Source organism: Anguilla anguilla, chromosome 3 (genome assembly GCF_013347855.1).
Source record: "Anguilla anguilla isolate fAngAng1 chromosome 3, fAngAng1.pri, whole genome shotgun sequence".
Taxonomy (NCBI): domain Eukaryota; kingdom Metazoa; phylum Chordata; class Actinopteri; order Anguilliformes; family Anguillidae; genus Anguilla; species Anguilla anguilla.
In genome coordinates this window covers 28,278,110-28,300,122 of record NC_049203.1, presented here as the reverse complement: position 1 = coordinate 28,300,122, position 22,013 = coordinate 28,278,110, and the positions used below count along the sequence as shown (strand labels likewise).

Sequence of the window (22,013 nt, the reverse complement as noted above, 5' to 3'; positions counted from 1 at the left end):
GATCTGTCTGCTTTTACACAGATCAGCCTGCTTTACGTGGACCTGTCTGCATTTACATGGATCAATCTGCTTTTACACAGATCAGCCTGCTTTTACACCGATCAGCCTGCTTTTACACGGATCAGCCTGCTTTCATACGGATCAGCCTGCTTTTGCACGGTTCTGCCTGCTTTTGCACGGATCAGCCAGCTTTTACACAGATCAGCCTGCATTTACACGGATCAGCGTGCTTCATTACATTACATTACATTACAGGCATTTAGCAGACGCTCTTATCCAGAGCGACTTACACAACTTTTTACATAGAATTTTTTACATTGTATCCATTTATACAGCTGGATATATACTGAAGCAATTTCGGTTAAGTACCTTGCTCAAGGGTACAACGGCAGTGCCCTACCCGGGAATCGAACCTGCGACCTTTCGGTTACAAGCCCAGTTCCTTACCCACTGTGCAACACGGATCAGCGTGCTTTTACACGAATTAACCTGATTATACATGGATCTGTCTGCTTTTACACAGATCAGCCTGCATTTACACGGATCAGCCTGCATTTACATGGATCTGTCTGCTTTTACACAGATCAGCATGCTTTTACACGGATCAGCCTGCTTTTACATGGATCAGCCTGCATTTACATGAATCAGCCTGCTTTTACACAAACCAGCATGCTTTTACATGGATCTGTCTGCTTTTACACAGATCAGCATGCTTTTACACGGATCAGCCTGCTTTTACATGGATCAGCCTGCTTTTACACGAACCAGCATGCTTTTACAGGGATCTGTCTGCTTTTACACAGATCAGCATGCTTTTACACGGATCAGCCTGCTTTTACATGGATCAGCCTGCATTTACATGGATCAGCCTGCTTTTACACAAACCAGCATGCTTTTACAGGGATCAGCATGCTTTAAAACGGATCAACCTGCTTTTACGTGGATCAGCCTGCTTTTACACAGATCAGCATGCATTTACATGAATCTGTCTGCTTTTACACAGATCAGCCTGCTTATACATGAATCTGTCTGCTTTTACACAGATCAGTCTGCTTTTACACGGATCAGCCTGCTTTTACATGGATCAGCCTGCATTTACACGGATCAGCCTGCTTATACACGACCCAGCATGCTTTTACATGGATCAGCCTGCTTTTACACAAATCAGCCTGCTTTTATATGGCTCAGCCTGATTTTACACGGATCAACCTGCTTTTACACGGTTCTGCCTGCTTTTACACGGATCAGCCAGCTTTTACACAGATCAGCCTGCTTTTACATGAATATGTCTGCTTTTACACAGATCAGCATGCTTCTACATGAATCTGTCTGCTTTTACATGGATCAGCCTGCTTTTACACGACCCATCATGCTTTAAAACGGATCAGCTTGCTTTTATGTGGATCTGTCTGCTTTTACACAGATCAGTCTGCTTTTACACGGATCAGCCTGCTTTCACACGGATCAGCCTGCATTTACACGTTCTGCCTGCTTTTACACGGATCAACCAGCTTTTACACGGATCAACCAGCTTTTACACGGATCAGCCAGCTTTTAAAGAGATCAGCCTGCTTTTACACAGATCAGGATGCTTTTAAACGGATCAGCCTGCTTTTACATGGATCAGCCAGCATTTACACAAATCAGCCTTTTACACAAACCAGCATGCTTTAAAACGGATCAGCCTGCTTTTACAGAGATCATCCTGCTTTTACACGGATCTGCCTGCTTTTGAATGGATCTGTCTGCTTTTACACAGATCAGCCAGCTTTTACATGGATCAGCCTGCTTTTACACAGATCTGCCTGCTTTTACACAGATCAGCCTGCTTTTACACGGATCAGCCAGCTTTTACATGGATCAGCCTGTTTTTACACGGATCTGCCTGCTTTTACATGGATCAGCCTGCTTTTACACAGATCAGCCTGCTTTTACACAGATCAGCCAGCTTTTACACGGATCAGCCAGATTTTACATGGATCAGCCTGTTTTTACATGGATCTGTCTGCTTTTACACAGATCAGCCTGCTTTTACACAGATCAGCCAGCTTTTACACGGATCAGCCTGCTTTTACACGGATCAGCCTGCATTTACACGGATCAGCCTGCTTTTCCCTCTCTCACAGAACACAGACAGGCGCTCTCCTTGCTGCTTCCTGTGGCTCTGGGGCAGGGTACCTGGATGCCAGTGAGACTGAGCTGCCCCCAGGTGTCTTTGTCCAGGCCGAAGACGACGGCGTTGGCCAGGCCGTGCAGCGGAGCGGAGAGCACGTGCAGTAGGGTCAGAGAGAACACCGGCTCCCGCGGGTACGAGGCGTTGTGCAGCCTGCGGAAGAGAGAGGCCATATCAGCTAACACGCACACACACACGCACTCACACTACATTCAGACTACACTTATTTAGCAGACGTTTTTATCCAAAGTGACGTACAAAAGTGCATATCATGGTCACTGGACAACTACAAAACACACGTTCAATAAGGTACAATACTCAATTCGTACAGCTATTTAAAACCAAGTACACAGTTCAGTTCACGCAGTGAACATTATTCTGACACATCAGCTAACATGCACATACACACACACACATGCACGTACACACACTCACATGCACGCACACACACTCACAGGAACAGAGGCGCAAACACACACAAGCAAACAATCACACATACGCACACAAGCAAATGTACACAGATATGCAGCAGCACTGACACACACAGACACAGACACAGAAAAGCAAAAACACACAAACATAAAGAACACACACAACACAGATGGCACACATGCCCACCCCATTAATAAATGATAACAAATTAAATAATTATTACACAACATCTGAAATATTAAAAGGCATTTTGTACTGCAAATGACAAAGGACAACATTCTCAATCCTTCAAATCAGAAGTTTGAGTGAGATACAGATGTGAAAAAGAGAATTTGACAACGTTGTTCATATAAGACCATCCAGCATTACTGAGGTTTACTTTGTATAGCTTTCCCTAAATGTATTCCTATGTGATTTTTCTCTTCATGATGTACTGCTGTACATCCAAATAACAGCTACAACAATACTGAATACAAAAACCATAGAAACCCTACGAGAGTAGAGTAGTAGGAAAGATGCAGTGAGCTGTATAACCGGCTAAGGCGCTTCTTATGTCAGCGATGAAAGTAAGTGGCGTGCATGCTGTGTGCTTGTGTTCAGCAGGTTATTCCCCTCCTCACTGCTCAACAGCTCCTCCTCACTGCTCAACGGCAGCTCCTCACTGCTCAACGGCAGCTCCTCCTCACTGCTCAACAGCTCCTCCTCACCACTCAAAAACAGCTCCTCCTCACTGCTCAACAGCAGCTCCTCCTCACTGCTGAACAGCTCCTCCTCACTGCTCAACAGCAGCTCCTCCTCACTGCTCAACAGCAGCTCCTCCTCACCGCTCAACAGCAGCTCCTCACTGCTCAACAGCAGCTCCTCCTCACTGCTCAACAGCAGCTCCTCCTCACCGCTCAACAGCAGCTCCTCCTCACCACTCAAAGGCAGCTCCTCCTCACTGCTCAACAGCAGCTCCTCCTCACTGCTCAACAGCAGCTCCTCCTCACTGCTCAACAGCAGCTGCTCCTCACTGCTCAACAGCTCCTCCTCACTGCTCAACAGCAGCTCCTCCTCACCACTCAACAGCTCCTCCTCACCACTCAACAGCAGCTCCTCCTCACCACTCAAAGGCAGCTCCTCCTCACTGCTCAACAGCTCCTCCTCACCACTCAAAAACAGCTCCTCCTCACTGCTCAAAGGCAGCTCCTCCTCACTGCTCAACAGCTCCTCCTCACTGCTCAACAGCAGCTCCTCACTGCTCAACAGCAGCTCCTCCTCACTGCTCAACAGCTCCTCCTCACTGCTCAACAGCTCCTCCTCACTGCTCAACAGCAGCTCCTCCTCACTGCTCAACAGCTCCTCCTCACTGCTCAGCAGCTCCTCCTCACTGCTCAACAGCTCCTCCTCACTGCTCAACAGCAGCTCCTCCTCACTGCTCAACAGCAGCTCCTCCTCACTGCTCAACAGCTCCTCCTCACTGCTCAACAGCAGCTCCTCCTCACTGCTCAACAGCTCCTCCTCACTGCTCAACAGCTCCTCCTCACTGCTCAACAGCAGCTCCTCCTCACTTCTCAACAACAGCTCCTTCTCACTGCTCAACAGCTCCTCCTCACTGCTCAACAGCAGCTCCTCCTCACTGCTCAACAGCAGCTCCTCCTCACTGCTCAAGAGCAGCTCCTCCTCACTGCTGAACAGCAGCTCCTCCTCACTGCTCAACAGCTCCTCCTCACTGCTCAACAGCAGCTCCTCCTCACTGCTCAACAGCTCCTCCTCACTGCTCAACGGCAGCTCCTCCTCACTGCTCAACAGCAGCTCCTCCTCACCACTCAACGGCAGCTCCTCCTCACTGCTCAACGGCAGCTCCTCCTCACTGCTCAACAGCTCCTCCTCACTGCTCAACAGCAGCTCCTCTTCGGTTTTCCTGTGCCGACCAAGCCAGCTGCGCAGCTCGGCACAGGAACAGCGCAGCTCGGCACAGCAACTGCGCAGCTCGGCACAGCTCTGCACACGCAAAGCAGGTGCCCTCCCAAACCGGAACTGTAACGGGACGGCCTCACAGCCACCATTAGGCATTCTAAACCGGCTTCTAGAGAATGAGAAGTATTTATACTTCCTTTCCTATTCTGGCATCCGGGCCTGCGCTGCATACAGGTCCCTGAACCAGTAATTACTGTGAAATGTCAAAACAAAGGGCCTCCCCGCGCATTAGAGAGCATTACGCGGAGCGGCGCTCCCACGTGCGGGGCAGTGGGAGGCAGAGAGCGCTGCGGTCTCTGCTGAGTGTCATCGCGCGCTTCCTCCTGGCCCCTATCATTAAAGAGGCAGCCAGCGCGCACCGCGGCCCGCTCACTGCTTAATTAAACGTCTGCTTCCCCGAGAAGCCCAGCCAATGAGAGGGGCGCTGTGTCGACTTCAGGACAGATAACAGACTCACCTCACACGTCTCTCACACACACGCATGCATATGCACACACACACACGCACGCACGCGCGCACACACACACACACACACGCACGTCTCTCACACACACGCATGCATATGCACACACGCACGCACGCACACACACACACACGCACGTCTCTCACACACACGCATGCATATACACACACACACGCACGTCTCTCACACACACGCACGTCTCTCACACGCATGCATATGCACACACACGTGCACACACACACACACACACATGCACACACACGTCTCTCACACGGAGAAGCCTGCACGCACACACACATACGCACACACACATCTCACATGGAGCATGCACGCACACACGCAGGCACGCACACATACACACGCATGGACACACACACGTCTCTCACACGGAGAAGAGCGCACACGCTCGCACACATGCATGCACACACACACATGCATGCACACACACACACACACCAATGCTGCTGTTGGTGTTTTAAAAGAATGCACACTGCCTTCTATGCCTTCAACACAAAGAAACCAGTTTAATTAGTGGTGTGAGAGTCAAAAACAGTGGAAAGGAAGCAGGCCCAGTGCGCTTCCCTCTGTGAGCGCTCAGAAGGAGCTGTGTACCTCGACCTGTTCAGCAAGGAGAGCAGTACAATGCCCTTATGGGTAAAACCGTTCTCCGTTCTGCCTTCACTTCCGTTCTGTCATCCTACGGGCGGATTTCACATTTCTCATTAGCTCCGTAGCACGCTGCTCGCTTTTATTTTTACCTCGGGAAAAAAAACTGCCCTGTAACTGAGGTGGCGAAAGGTGACCGGAGTTCATTCTCACGTCTCGCTCGAAAATTGCGCTCGAAAATTGGAAAATTGCATTTGCCAAGAAAACATGGCCCCAAAAAGAAAGCAGAAGAAAAAAGGAAAAAGAAGAAAAAGGAGGACAGGCGCCATTTATCTAACGACCTTGCCGCGGCGGAGAGAGGCGAGAGGAATGTTTAGCGAGAGCGGGCCGACGCGAGGGCGATGAGAGCGACACGTGCGCACGCCGCCTCTTTGATCGCCGCCGGTGCGTCAGCGGAGAGCGCGCTCAGTAACGCCTGTCGCAGGGACGGAGGTGAGTCACCGCCCGCAACGCGCCGTGGAGGAGCGCCAGAGTCCGCCCAGCCTCCCCGCACCGCCCAACACCGCCAGACAGGGTCGCCCCCCCCCCCCCACCCCGACGCTCGTGCCAAAAATGCAGCTCGCGCACTTAAAAAAACCTGCTGCTCGGAGTGGAGCGTTTATAAAAAAACCCGTCCCCTCTGAGGCAGGCGGAGCCGGGTCTGGGTCATTGCCGTGGTCAGGGGGGAGCCTGAAGAGGCCCCCCGTTAAAGGCGCCGGCGCGACGCCGCGGCCGGGCTGTGAAAGGGCGCTTTATGCGCCCGTTTAAGAGGCCGCCGCCGCGCTCGCCGGGGAGGCGGGGCCCACACTTCCCTGCCCGCGGCTCCGGCAGCACGCAGCACTTTTAATGGGGAAGGGGGAGGAGAGGAGGGGGCTGCGTGCTGATTGGCCTCTCTCTCTCTCGCTCTCTCTCCGCCTCTGTATCTCTCTCTCTCTCTCGCTCGCTCTCTCTCCGCCTCTGTATCTCTCTCTCCTTCTCTCGCTCGCTCTCTCTCCGCCTCTCTCTCTCTCTCTCTCTCTCGCTCTCTCTCTCGCTCTCGCAGGACAAAGCAAGGAAGCGCAAGGCCAGCTGCCCTGGCCCAGATCTCAGAACAAACAAGCCTCCCGCCGCTCCGTGTGAACGCACCGCGCACACACCGGCTATTTTCAGCCGCCGCCAGACCCCGCCCCCCCCCCCCGACTGTGTGCTCCTCAGGATCCGGCGTGTTAACACATCCTGCTCTGTGCGCTCCTAGGGCTCCCATTGGCCCCAGACCTGCGTACCTTTGTGCTATCAGCGCAGGTGGAAAATGAAGGATCGGCTCCTGCTAACGAGGCTTTCCGCTCTTAACAACACTAATGTACGGCCACCCGTTTTTCCCCTCGTAGATTACACATTAATATTCCACACAAACTTACCTTTTATTATATTTATTTATTTATTTATTTGGTTTAATCTGTTCCCCTGCTGCTGGGGTGGGCCGTGTAGGATTAGTATCAGTCTCAGCGCCGTGAAGTTTAATTAGAGTGGCTCTGACATTTGGGTTCTCTGTCTCTCCCACCCCCTCTCTCTCCCTCCCGCCCTCTCTCTCTCTCACTCCCTCTTCCCCCCTTCTCTCCCTCTCCCCCCCTCTCTCTCGCTCTCTCTCTCCCTCCCCCCCCCTCTCTCACTCCCTCTCCCCTCTCTCTCCTTCTCTCCCTCTCCCCCCCTCTCCCCCTCCCCCCTCCCTCCCTCCCTCCCTCTCTCTCTCTCAGGTAGGGAGGGCAGTCTGTCCTGGTTACGCAGGGCTTGCGGAGCAGAAGATGGCGGGTCCAGGAGGGGGTGTTGGGCGCTGGTGCAGGGCCGGGCCCACAGGGAGCCGGCGGATCAGCCGCGTGCTCTGCTGCTCTGAGCTCCTGTGCAGGATTAGCCAGGCCAGCTGCTGCTCGCATTTCAGCGCTCATTACAGGCTAAATAAATCACCAGGCTCGGCACGGCCGCCACTCTGCCCGCTGTCGCTCTGCCCGATGCCACCCACTCTGCCCGCTGTCGCTCTGCCCACTGCCACCCACCTGCCCTCTGTCGCTCTGCCCGCTGCCACCCACTCTGCCCGCTGTCGCTCTGCCCACTGCCACCCACCTGCCCTCTGTCGCTCTGCCCACTGCCACCCGCCTGCTGCCACTCTGCCCGCTGCCACCCACCTGCCCTCTGTCGCTCTGCCCACTGCCGCCCGCCTGCTGCCACTCTTCCCACTGCCACCCACCTGCCCTCTGTCGCTCTGCCCACTGCCGCCCGCCTGCTGCCACTCTGCCCGCTGCCACCCACCTGCCCTCTGTTGCTCTGCCCACTGCCGCCCGCCTGCTGCCACTCTGCCCGCTGCCACCCACCTGCCCTATGTCGCTCTGCCCACTGCCGCCCGCCTGCTGCCACTCTGCCCGCTGCCACCCACCTGCCCTCTGTCGCTCTGCCCACTGCCGCCCGCCTGCTGCCACTCTGCCCGCTGCCATCCACCTGCCCTCTGTCGCTCTGCCCACTGCCACTCTGCCCGCTTCCGCTCTGCTCGCTGCCACTCTGCCTGCTTCCGCCCGCCTGCCCGCTTCCGCCCGCCCGCTGCCACTCTACCTGCTTCCACCTGCCTGCCCGCTGTCGGTCTGCCTGCTTCCGCCCGCCGCTGTTGCTCTGCCCACTGCCGCTCTACCTGCTGCCACCCGCCCACTGCCACTTTGCCCACTGCCGCTCTGCCTGCTGCCACCCGCCCACTGCCACTTTGCCCACTGCCGCTCTTCCCGCTGCCGTCCGCTGCCGCTCTACCCGCTGCCGCTCTGCCCGCTGTCGCTCTGCCCGCTGTCGCTCTGCCCGCTGTCGCTCTGCCTGCTGTTGCTCTACCCGCTGCCGCTCTGCCTGCTGTCGCTCTACCCACTGCCGCTCTGCATGCTGCCGCTCTACCCACTGTCGTTCTGCACGCTGTCGCTCCACCCACTGTTGCTCTGCCTGCTGCTGCCCGCCCACTGCCACTCTGCCTGCGGCCACTCTGCCCGCTGCTGCTCTGCCCACTGCCGCTTTTCCTGCTACCACCCACCCGCTGCCACCTGCCCGCTGCCGCCCACCCACTGCCTGCTGCCGCCCGCCTACCCGCCCCCCCGCGGTCCTGCCCGCTTCTGCTGCGGTGAGTCACCTTCCCAAAAATAACACTGCACAGTTGTAACCACGTCCCCGACAGACAGCCTCAGGGACCGGAGCTGCTGCTCCTCATGTGGCTGATCATGCTAGCAGCTCAGCACTTCTGATGCAAAACCCCACAAGAAAACCTGGAACACGTGCTGATGTAAGGGGCTGTGAGCATCAGAGTGCATTTCCTAGTGTAAAATTTCACACTCATAGGAGTACACGCTCTTGTATTTGTATAAACTCCATCAGAGTTCAATGACTACTGATTGACTGTAAACTTGACTTGTCATATAGTTTAAATGCTGATCCATTCAATACTTTGCTTGATTCAAGACTACCAAGTTCCCATTTTTTATAGGCCAGAGCCATTTAACCCTATAACTGATACGCCAAGGACAAGTCCATCCATCATACCACTCAATTCAGCTCAAGTGTTCAGGAAACATTTTTCTACAAATGTAAAAGTGCACAGGCACATTCCTCATCATGTCAGTCAAAGAATGCCACCACACAGTGAACCACGCCAGCTCTCTGGGGGTAGCACCTCCCTACAGAAAACCCCCAGGTCTAAAACGACTATTATTTTACAGTCAGTCAGGCACACGACAAAATCGAAGAGATCGCATTTCCCATTCGGTCCAGGACGAAAAGACAACCGCCGTAAAATTTCTCCACTTCTCCTCAGCCAAACTGAGGAGCGCGGGCTGTTTCTTTATGAGAGCGCAGCTACTCTCCCTCTGGCTCACACGCACCCGACCCAGCTGTGCGCGGTGCCGTCAAAGAAACACAGTCAAATAAAACAGCGGCGGTGTGGACAAACACAGCTAATATTCAGTGTTTAAAAATAATATTAAAAATAAAGGCCCCCCTGTTAGACCCACCCCCGCCCCCCTCCCGCTCTCATCTCCACACTAAGCCAGGGCTAATAGGAAACGCACTGGTGAGGGTGGGGCTGTGCGGTACGGACGGAGATGAGGAATGACTGCGCCCTGTAGATGCTGGGATAAACAGCATCCATTATTGATGGGCGAGCGCGGAGCGCTTTCAGCCAAAGCGGCGGACTGAGCGCGCTCGGGGACGGCGTGTCTGCCGCACCTCCGCTGCCGGAGGGATTATTCATTCTGAGAATATCTGGCAGCGGAAAGCCAGCAAAGGGGGGGGGATTAGCACTTAGGTCTGAAGATGGGGGGGTTTCTGAGAGCCGGGGGGGTGGGGGGGGGGGTGTAGTAGAGGCGGGAGGGGGCGTGGCCAGCGTCGCCTAGCGAGGAGCAGACTGACCCCACAGCCACGGGACGGGAGCGGCGAGGCACAGTGGTCTCCTGCCCAAGCGCTGATCCCCGCCCGCCAGAGCAGCCCCGCCCGCTGGAGCGGCTGTGACGCCTGCGTTGGAGTCACCCGCTGGCGGGGACAGCGATGACCTCACACACTCCGATTAGGGCTCTGATTTGAAGCGCAGACCTCCGCTGGCAGACGGCTATTTCTGGCGTAGCGGATCAGCCTTGTGACGAACAGCTATCGCAGAGCAGGAGAGCAGAGCTGATACCTCAACAACAAACAACCCCGCCCCCCCCAAGAAGCACACACACACTCACACACACACACACACTCACACACACACACACACACACACTCACACACACACAACACACACACACACTCACACGCTCACACACACACACACACTCACACACACACACACACACACACACACTCACACACACTCACACACACGCACGCACACACACGCACACACACACACGCACAACACACGCACACAACACACACTCACACACACACACACACACACACACACTCACACACACACACACACACACACTCACACGCACACAAAACACACATACACACACACACGCTGACACACACACACACACACACACGCACGCACACATACTCACACGCACACAAAACACATAATAACACGCACGAACACACACTCACACACACACATGCTCACACACACACGCGCGCACACGCACACAAAACACACACACACACACGCACACACACGCACACACACACACACACACACACTCACACACACTCACACGCACACAAAACACACATACACACACACACGCTGACACACACACACACACACACACACACACGCACGCACACATACTCACACGCACACAAAACACATAATAACACGCACGAACACACACTCACACACACACATGCACACACCCACACACACACACACACACACATACGCAAATACACACTCACACGCTCACACACACACATACGCAAATACACACACACACACACACACACACACACGCACACACACGCTGACACACACACACACACACACACGCACACACACACACACACACGCACACACACACACACACACACGCACACACACACACACACACGCACACACACACGCGCACACACACACACACACACACACCCCCCCCCCCCCACTGTGTCCCGGATCTCAAAGGGCAGAGACGAGAGGCTTTTTCGCTTCGGAGCGCCATGGCAACCGAACAGCCTCAATTAGAGGAGAGAGGAAATTTCCCTCTCCCGCTCAGAGAGAGAGAGAGAGAGAGAGAGGGGAAAACAGAGGGAGCGAGAGAGAGAGCAGCGCACAGAGCGCGCGCTTCCTGCGTTAGCGCCTGCTAATGAATGATGAATGAGCCAATGGGAGGCCTGGCTCGGGGGCGGGGGCGGTTCACGTTTCTGGGCGCAGGCTGGCGTTGAGGGGGGAAGGGGGGCGGGGGGGGGGGGTGGCGCAGCGGCTCAGCTTTCGCTCTGCGGGGGCGCCGGGGTTAAGCTGCGGTAAACAGGAGGTGAGGGGGGGTTTCAAGTTACGGCGGCAGGGCTATCCGACGTGCCCCTCCCTCCCCCTCCTCCCCCCCCACCAAGGCCAGAGCCCACAGACGGGCCTTTTCCACCACACACACTTCGCCCATTAATACCACGGCTCCCCTGAGCCCTGCTCTATCACCAACCCCCACAGTTCCCCTGCGCTGTCCCGCTCTTTCCATGCTCTCATTTGCCCTTTCTCTCCCTCGCTCTCTCTCTCTCTCTGTCTTTCTCTCTCTCTTCTCTCTGTCTGTCTCTCTCTCTTTCTTTCTCCCCATCTGTCAGTCTGTCTCTCTCTCCTCCTCTCTTTCTGTCCGTCTGTCTCTCTCTTTTTCTTTCATCTCTGTCTGTCTCTCTCGCTCTCTCTTTCTCCTCTCCGTCTGTCTGTCTCTCTTTCTTCCTCGTCTCTGTTTGTCAGTCTCTCCGTCGCTCTGTCTCTCTCTCTCTCTCAGGCTCCACCCTGCTTGTACCCCCAACCTGTCTATGCACTTAACGCCACACGTGGCTGCGCTCTGCCAGTGAAGAGGGAAATTTTAATGTGCTGGTTCACAGCCAGGTTCCGGAGCCTTCCGCAGGCTCTCCTCTGCATCTCACACCTGTCATATTACACACACACACACACACACACACACAGGAGAGGTAAGGAGACAGTGGAGGCAGGCCTGGCCCCAGTCAGTCTCTATCAGCCTCAATCTCCACACTGCGCTCCACACTGCGCTGGGACCGGAGCGGAGCTTTCAATCTCACCACCTGCACAGCCCCGTCCATCACAGCTAGGCTGAGAGCGCTGCCTCCCTCCCTGCCTCCCTGCCCATCCCCCTCTCCCTCCCCATCTCTCCCTCCCTCCCCCTCTCCCTCCCATCTCTCCCTCCCTCCCTCCCTGCCTCCCTCCCTCCCTCCCTCCCCCCCTCCCCTCTCCCTCCCATCTCTCCCTCCCTCCCTCCCTCCCTCCCTCCCTGCCCATCCCATCTCTCCCTCAGCCCCACCCCTCCCCATCTCTCCCTCCCTCAGGCTCTACCTTTCTCCCCCCTACTGTGCCGCTCATTCCTCCATAGCGGGACAGGCCCGCGGCGGGCGCTCCAAACAGACCCGGCCCCGGCCGGCCCCCCTGCACCCTCCCGCAGACGCGGGCGGGCTCGGCACGCGGGGCGGACGCCGCGGCGTCTCGACGCCCTTCGCCTCCCGCGCGCACGCGCAGCCGCGCTCAAGCAGCCGCGAAGCCTTCCTGGAAGGACGTCCTCCTCCGCGGGTAATCTGGAGGTGGCGCGCGCGCCGTCTCTATCTTTTCTTTGCCTCCCGGTCTCCGGAGAGCGCTGTCTGCTCCTATAAACACCGCGGCTGAGCGCCAGTCTCGCAGGAAGAACGGCAGGAACCCTCAAGACACTTTACAGCGATTCTCACCTCTCTCTCTCTCTCTCTCTCTCCTCCCCCATTCCCTCCTTCCCCCTCTGTCGTTCTCCCCCCCCCCCCTCCCTCTCCCCCCTCTTTCTCTCTTTTTTCCCAGCTTTGAATTTCACTCTGTTAGCCGACGGCGCTGCGCCTCATTTGCTGCCCGAGCTCAGCGTCGTCTGACCCTCCCACTTCTGCCTCCGGAGCCCCGCCCACCCCACGCCCACTTCCCCCCCCCCGCTCTGAGGGCTCTGCTCGTTAGGACTTGGCCTCTGTTTGTCCGCGCTGCGCTCCTGCCCTAGATCTACTCACAGGCCCTAAAAAGTGCCCGCTCCCGCTCCCGCAGGGCCCCACGCAGGGCCCCACGCAGAGCCCCACGCAGGGACCCACGCAGAGCCCCACGCGGGGCCCCACGCGGGGCCCGGGACCTTCCACAGCAGCCATCTGTTTTCCCATTAATACCCCGAAAACGCGCTCCCCCCCCGGGGGGTTGGGACTGACGCAGGGGACGGACCCCGTGATGATTTAGCCCAGCTGGGACAGACAGAATATGCCGGAACACGGGATCGGGGCGCCTCAAGCTGCCAAGCTGCACCCCTCCTCCCTCCCTCCCTCCCTCCCTCCCTCCCTAATCTGCTTTCACTTCCTTCTCATTATCTTCCCCCACGTTTGTACCAACCCATTCAGCCCAACCCCACCCCCCGTACTAGCCTACATACACTTCTGCTTACGTGATTTTCCCCCTCTGTTTTCTGGCTGGAATAATAGCACGGGATCGTGGGAGAGAGAGAGAGAGGGAAAGAGGGAGACGAAGAGAGAGAGGGAAAGAGGGAGAGAGAGAGACACAGAGAGGGAGAAAGAGAGAGAGGTAAACAGAGAGAGAGAGAGAGAGGGAGGGAGACACAGAGAGAGAGAGGGAGGGAGACACAGAGAGAGACAGAGAGAGAGAGAGACAGAGAGAGAGAGCGGTAAACAGAGACAGAGACAGAGACACAGAGAGACAGAGAGGGAGAGAGCGGTAAACAGAGACAGAGAGAGAGGGAGAGAGAGAGAGCGGGGCTGCTCTGCTCTGCGCTGCGCTGCTCTGCTCTGCTCTGCTCTGCTCTGCGCTGCTCTGCTCTGCTCTGCTCTGCGCTGTGAGCTCTGCGCTGCTCTGCTCTGCGCTGCGCTGTGAGCTCCTGCAGGCCGGAGCGATCGCGTGGCTCTTTGTTCTCCCTCCCACAGTCTAATCCCCAGCGCCTTGTCAGCGCTCCCCAGCGCGGGCCGACGCTAACGCACCGCCCGGCTGCTTATCGCTGCACACGCCCCGCTGGCACGCCCCTCTGCTCCCTACCTGCCCTCTGCACAGCGCTGCGCTGTGTGTGTGTGAGTGTGTGTGTGTGTGTGTGTATGTGTGTGTGTGTGTGTGTGTGTGTGTGTGTGTGTGAGTGTGTGTGTGTGCGCTGTGTGTGTGCGCTGTGTGTGTGTGTGTGTGAGTGTGTGCGTGCGTGTGTGTGTGTGTGTGTGTGTGCGCGCTGTGTGTGTGTGTGTGTGTGTGTGTACTCAGTGTGTGTGCGCGCTGTGTGTGTGTGTGCGTGTGTGTGTACTCAGTGTGTGTGAGTGTGTGTGTGTGTGTGTGTGTGTGTGTGTGAGTGTGTGTGTGTGTGCGCTGTGTGTGTGTGTGTGTGTGTACTCAGTGTGTGTGTGCGTGTGTGTGTGTGTGCGCTGTGTGTGTGTGTTTGTGTGTGTACTCAGTGTGTGTGTGTGCGCTGTGTGTGTGTGTGTGTACTCAGTGTGTGTGTGTGTGTGCGTGCGTGTGCGCTGTGTGTGTGTGTGTTTGTGTGCTCTGTGTGTGTGTGCGCTGTGTGTGTGTGTGTACTCAGTGTGTGTGTGCGTGTGTATGTGTGCGCTGTGTGTGTGTGTGTGTGTGTGTACTCAGTGTGTGTGTGTGTGCGCTGTGTGTGTTTGTGTGTGTGTGTGTGTGCATTTGACAGACAGAGAGAGCAAGAGAAAGCGAGAGAAAGTGAGATCGAGAGGGAGAAAGACAGGGCGTTAGAAAGGGAGAGGGTGAGAAACATGAAGAGACAGAGAGAGAGAAAGAGAGGTAAAAAGCTAGAGAGGGAGAGAAAGAGGGAGAAAACTAAAGGGAGAGAGGGTCTATTGTGTGCGACCCCATACTTTTGTTCTGTATAAGCAAATGAGAGTACGTGTATGCCCACGCGTGTGTGTGCGTCAGCGCTGATAATTGAGTGTGTGTGTGTGGTCGTGGCAAACTGAGTGTGTGTGCGCATGCAAGGTGTGCCAGAGATTGTGGATGTTTATCTGTGTGAGACAGAGTGTGTTTAAGTGGGAAGGCTGTCCATGTCACAGTGAGAGAGAGAGAGAGAGACAGAGAGAGACTTTAGAAAGAGAGACTATTGATGTTCCTTTATTGAAACACAAAAACATTCCACAGTTACCTTAAAAAACTAGCCCACCCCCTATTTACAAACCAAAAACCCACACTTCCCCCCAAAAAAAGAAGAAAAAAAGAAAACCAGTAATAAAGCCTTAACTGGGGCTGACCATCATTGGGAACAAACACGCTTGCTAATGTAAATGTTTGTTGCTGCACACATGCCTGTGCGAACAGCACGCAGCCGTGGCACACCTCTTCAGCTGCGTTAATGCAAGGCGAGGGGAGAGGAACCACCGCCTCTGCCCTAAAATGTGCACCTCATTTGGCTCAACACATGCGGCCCCTTCCACCAGACCCCCCCAATCGACTCCAATACTTTTCTCAGAATGAGTCTCTTGAGAAAATAAAATGATGAACTTCTTTTTGCTGCGCCGACTCTGACAGCAGACCCCTTTTTCACACGGTCTCGGGTGGACTGCTGGTAGGCGAGCCTTTCCGTAGAAACTCCGCCGTGATTAAAAAGCAAAGCAGGAAGTCAGAAGCCCGTGAAAAGAGCACAAGAATAAAGTGCGCTGCACCAGACGCACCCATATTTTCTTACGACGCTGTCTCCTGCTCTACTGTCGCCCATTTCCCGAGTCTAAAGCTCTTTCTAGGAGACAGAGCATGCCAATCGGCTTTTTCAGACGATGACGTTACCGATCTTAAAAACTTATCCCCGTCCGGGAAATAGCCTGAGCTATGTGAGCTGAGCTGTCCTTCAGTCTCCGCTAGAAACTTTACCAGCCGTGCGCATCAAACCATCTCCCACTTGGCCGGCTGCCATCTCCAGACACTGAGGAGGGATCCGGCACGCCAGCGCTGAAAGTACACTCCCCCGCTTCCGTCTACTTCCCGACCCCCCGACTCTATCTGCTTCACCCCTCCCGAAAGCCAAATACCCTTCCTCAGAAGGTCTTCCCTTTTTTCACTTCTCTCTTTTTTTTTTTTTAGCTCTTTTTCGCTTTTCGCACTCCTTTTCTCCGACCCTCTAGGTCGCCCCGTTCCTGAACCAGAGGCTAACGACGATCCCGGGGCGTCCCCTCCCCCCCCCGACACGTTCCCCGCCGCTGTTTCACTTCCGCCATTACCAGCCCCCACAGCGCCTCCCCCCATTTCCCTTATCCACAACAGCACTCACTTCTAGCATATCTCCCCCCCCGCCCCGCCACCCCCACCCCCGGAAACCTTTTGAGGCCGATGTCCCCGCCGCACGCGAAGCGGCGCAAACCGTCGGTCGACGTAAACGCCACTTGCGAACTTTCCCCGAGTCTGCAGCGGAAAGCCACGTCAAGGGTCCGATCGGCGCTATTTAAAAACGCGAGGAACCCGTCTCCTGAAAGACGGCACGTTCGGCTTCGCTGCGCTGCTTTTACAAGCTAACGGAATCGTTTTCAACGAGCTAGCAAATGTCCTGAACCTCGCCAATTCCCTTTCAGTCGCTTTGTTCTTTATGAACGGGGACTCGTTAGAAACCACTACTATCACCGCCGGTGCTGAATGCAGGGGGTTACTGGCACAGAAAGTCCTCTCGCCCAGATGCCACTCTCCGCAATCTTAGCGACTGCCTTTTCCTTCTGGAGGTAAAACGCTAGCGCTTTTATTCGTCCTGGAAGCCGAGCGGATCTGCTCACACCTGCTCCTGCTAACAGCGCGTCCTCCGCCGCTGCGCTGCTGTCTGGCACACGCCCGGACCCGAGCCCCAGAGGCCGCTCTCCCCCCCCCCCCCACCCGAGCGGCCGTCCTGGCCCATCCCTCCCTTCCTAACCCCCTAAACCCCTAACCCCAGTTTAATCAATTACATACACAATACTCAGTAACTAAAAAGGAATCAAAGAAAACCCAAACAGGCAGACAGACAGACAGACAGAAAGCCCTCCACACGTCCTCTCAGAGAGAGAGAGAGAGAACGAGGGAGACGGAGAGGGAGCGAGCGAGATACAGCGAGCGAGAAAGAGAGAGAGGGAGCAAGTGAGAGAGAGCAAGCGAGAGGGAGAGAGAGAGAGGAAGCGAGTGAGTGAGAGAGAGTAAGCGAGTGAGAGAGAGAGAGAGAGAGAGAGGAAGCAAGTGAGAGAGAGAGGGAGAGAGAGAGAGGAAGCGAGTGAGTGAGAGAGTAAGCGAGTGAGAGAGAGAGAGAGAGAGAGAGAGGAAGCGAGTGAGAGAGAGAGAGAGAGAGAGAGAGAGAGGGAGCGAGCGAGAGAGAATGAGAGAGAGAGAGGAAGCGAGTGAGAGAGAGAGAGGGAGCGAGCGAGAGAGAGAGAGAGGAAGCGAGTGAGAGAGAGAGCGAGCGAGAGAGAGAGAGAGAGAGTGAGCGAGAGAGAGAGAATCCCGCTCCGTCTCCGCAGCCTGAGTCCCGGCGCGGTCACAGCTGGACCGAGCGAGCAGCGCGGGGGCGGGGCCGAGCGACGACGCGCCTTAATCCCCTTTGATCAGTAAAGCTGGGGTCAGGCCTGGGTCAGGGCTGACAGGCGGCTGCGCAGGGCAGCGCAGAGCCGGGGAAATTTACTACGCAGCCTGCGTTTTATCTGCCCATCTCTGTTTTTCTTTCTGCCGCACTCCCCCTCCCCGCCCCCCCCCCCCACTTCCCCAGGAACATCTGTGTGTGATTGTACCGCGGCATAAATTATTTTAGAAGCCGCTGGAAGCGCTCCATCTCTCTCTTTAGTCTCCAAAGCTGCCGCGCTGTCGGATTCAGAGCACGAGGACTCGCTCTCCTGCTCGCTCGCTCTCTCGCTCGCTCACACGCACATGCCGGCGGCCAGCTGACGGGCTGTGCAGCGCCAGGAAGGACCGGCGATCCGCGACGGGAAGAGCGGGATTACGGGGAGCGGAGCCCGCGCTCGGCCCAGGAGATTAGTGCCGCCGCTAACGCCCACGCTAATGCCCACCAACAGGGCCCAGCGCAAACAAACAGGCATCCTGCTCTCCAGAACATACCAACGTCTACTGTAAGAGCATACTGAACCCCAGAGTTAACTTCAGCCTTACACCTCCACTCAACCCATACTCAACCCCAGCGTTAACTTCAGCCTTACACCTCCACTCAACCCATACTCAACCCCAGAGTTAACTTCAGCCTTACACCTCCACTCAACCCATACTCAACCCCAGAGTTAACTTCAGCCTTACACCTCCACTCAACCCATACTCAACCCCAGAGTTAACTTCAGCCTTACACCTCCACTCAACCCATACTCAACCCCAGAGTTAACTTCAGCCTTACACCTCCACTCAACCCATACTCAACCCCAGAGTTGACCTCATCCTTAAACCCACTCAACCCCTACTGAACCCTCGAGTTAACCTCATCCTTACACTAAGCCTCGACCCATACTCAACCCCAGATTCTGCCACATCCGTACACCCAGACTCAACCCATACTCAACCCCAAAGTTTACTTCATCATTTCACCCAGCCTCAACTCAGACTCAATTCCAAAGTTACTGCATGCTTACAAAAATTCAACACCATTGGTACAACCAGAGACTCAACTCAGGTTCAACGCCAAGATACCCTATTTATATCCTTAGACCCACACCGACACCAGCTAGAGCCAACCCCATAGTTCACACTGTCAGAAAAAAGGTATGAAAAAGTGCATATAAAGGTAATTGACCTTATCACTGGGGTGGTACCTTACAGGTACATTGTACCCATAGCCATCATTACATAATTCATTTGTAACTTTTTGCTTGCAAATTGTACTTATTAGCACCCAAATACAAATACTTTCAGGGTACATTTGACTGTTTTTTCAGAACAGAAATCTACCTTCCCTGTGTACCTTTATTTCTCAGAGTGTACCCCATACTCATCCCCCAGAATCTGCATCATTCTTATGATAACAGGATCAAATCAGACGCCAGCCCAGTTTGACCCATTCGAACACCCACACACTCATCTCTATCCTTCATTCTGCAACTCCAGCATACTGAACACACACACACACACACACGCGAGCTCTGAGCTGTAGATGAACAGCTATGAACGACCTTTATAGGCAACAGGTTTTGAGAGCTCTGCTGCACATGACATATATATATAATTAATCAGACTATACATATAGCCTAATTTCAGGTAAATATCATGTAAATATAATGTTAAAAAGAAAACAAATAAGCAAAAGATTCTAACAAGTGTGCAGCTGTAACAAGTTCCATTTATCTGCAATAATTACAATGTTTTTTTGAAGTTTCATGATTTTAATAAGTCAAATCAAATTTCCTAACAAAAGCTAAGTCAGACCCAACCAAACGTCGAACTTGACAGACTGATTAGGGCAGCTGCGAAAGTGTAATTCACAATGTTTCGCCATGTCAAACCGTAGGTGACGTACGAACGTCATATTCTTATTATTTCGGTCTGCATTCAGATTTCCAGATTACATTTTGACTGAAAATCCGTCTGAATTTCTTTAATTGCCGCAAAAATGAAGCAGTTGAACTGACGTGTTTGCCGAGCCATTTCCTGAAGAGCACCACATTCATTCATTCACACGGCAGGAAATGTCCGCCGACATAAAACGATATGAAACGCATTCCTCAGATCAGCTGCTCCACAGCCTACCCGCTGCACTGCAAATGCGCAGAACTGGGGCAAAAATGCGTTTCCTAATCGCGTGACAACTCCCACGTGCGATCGGGAACGAAACCGAGGAACGCACCAAACTGAAGAAAAAACCTCTAAATGAAGTCTCACGCAGTCGTGTAATGGGGAGGAGGAGGAGGAGCAGGCTGGTCGGGATGAAGTCTCACGCAGTCGTGTAATGGGGAGGAGGAGGAGGAGGAGCAGGCTGGTCAGGATGAAGTCTCACGCAGTCGTGTAATGGGGAGGAGGAGGAGGAGCAGGCTGGTCAGGATGAAGTCTCACGCAGTCGTGTAATGGGGAGGAGGAGGAGGAGGAGCAGGCCGGTCGGGATGAAGTCTCACGCAGTGGTGTAATGGGGAGGAGGAGGAGGAGCAGGCTGGTCGGGATGAAGTCTCACGCAGTCGTGTAATGGGGAGGAGGAGGAGGAGCAGGCTGGTCGGGATGAAGTCTCACGCAGTCGTGTAATGGGGAGGAGGAGGAGGAGGAGCAGGCTGGTCAGGATGAAGTCTCACGCAGTCGTGTAATGGGGAGGAGGAGGAGGAGCAGGCTGGTCGGGATGAAGTCTCACGCAGTCGTGTAATGGGGAGGAGGAGGAGGAGGAGCAGGCTGGTCAGGATGAAGTCTCACGCAGTCGTGTAATGGGGAGGAGGAGGAGGAGCAGGCTGGTCGGGATGAAGTCTCACGCAGTCGTGTAATGGGGAGGAGGAGGAGGAGCAGGCTGGTCGGGATGAAGTCTCACGCAGTCGTGTAATGGGGAGGAGGAGGAGGAGCAGGCTGGTCAGGATGAAGTCTCACGCAGTCGTGTAATGGGGAGGAGGAGGAGCAGGCTGGTCGGGATGAAGTCTCACGCAGTCGTGTAATGGGGAGGAGGAGGAGCAGGCTGGTCGGGATGAAGTCTCACGCAGTCGTGTAATGGGGAGGAGGAGGAGGAGCAGGCTGGTCAGGATGAAGTCTCACGCAGTCGTGTAATGGGGAGGAGGAGGAGCAGGCTGGTCGGGATGAAGTCTCACGCAGTCGTGTAATGGGGAGGAGGAGGAGCAGGCCGTGCGGGTCTGAGTTTCCCGGGCAGCGCGGCGATGCGTGTGTGGAACGTTTCGCGCGCTGAGCGGCGTGTGTGCGGAGCGTTCAGCACGCGGCGCAGGCTAACGGCACAGGCCCCACAGATGAATATTTAAAAGGCGGGAGGCAGCGATCTTTTATTAATGCAGGCGGTGGGAGAGATAAAGAGACCGGCGAAGGACGCGGTGCGGGGGGGGGGGGGACGCGGTGCGGGGGGGGCCCCGGTGTGGGGGAAGCGGCGGCGGTGCCGGTGGCGGAGGCGGCGGCGGTGCCGGTGGCGGAGGCGGCGGCCGGTCGGACGGGGCCACGCCGTGGCCGATCGGCGCCGAGGAGCCCGGCTGCGTCTCAGCAGAACGCCACTAAATATAGACAAAGGATCCATTATTAATCACAGCGTCCTGCGCGGAGGCAAGGGGGAGACACGCGCCTCTCTCCCTCCCTCCGCCCCGCTCCCTCGCTCTCTCCTCCGTCTCTCCGTCACTCCTTCCCTCTCCTTCCCCCTCTTCCCCTTTCATTTTTTTCTGTCTTTCCAACCTTTGTGCTTGTTTCTCTCTTGCTCTCTCTCCCCTCTCTCTCTCTCTCTCTCTCTGCCTCTCTCTCTCTCTCTCTCTCTCTGCCTCTCTCTCTCTCTCTCTCTCTCTCTCTGCCTCTCTCTCTCTCTCTCTCTCTCTCTCTCTCTCTCTCTCTCTCTCTCTCTCTCTCTCTCTCTCTCTCTCTCTCTCTCTCTCTCTCTCTCTCTCTCTCTCTCTCTCTCTCTCTCTCTCTCTCTCTCTCTCTCTCTCTCTCTCTCTCTCTCTCTCTCTCTCTCTCTCTCTCTCTCTCTCTCTCTCTCTCTCTCTCTCTCTCTCTCTCTCTCTCTCTCTCTCTCTCTCTCTCTCCCCCCTCTCTCTCCAGCATTATTTAACACAGGCCCTGCAGCAGTATCA

At 55.2% G+C, this 22,013-nt stretch overlaps 1 protein-coding gene across 1 annotated transcript in view; it reads right to left on the bottom strand.

Annotated features, from left to right (window-relative positions):
• The window catches only part of si:dkey-100n23.5, a 152,671-nt gene that overhangs the window by 5,789 nt on the left and 124,869 nt on the right, over positions 1-22,013 (bottom strand). Inside the window, exon 17 of the mRNA XM_035408512.1 lies at positions 2,179-2,326. Within this exon, the coding sequence (XP_035264403.1) occupies positions 2,179-2,326 (148 nt within the window). The remainder of the gene's footprint in view (positions 1-2,178; positions 2,327-22,013) is intronic.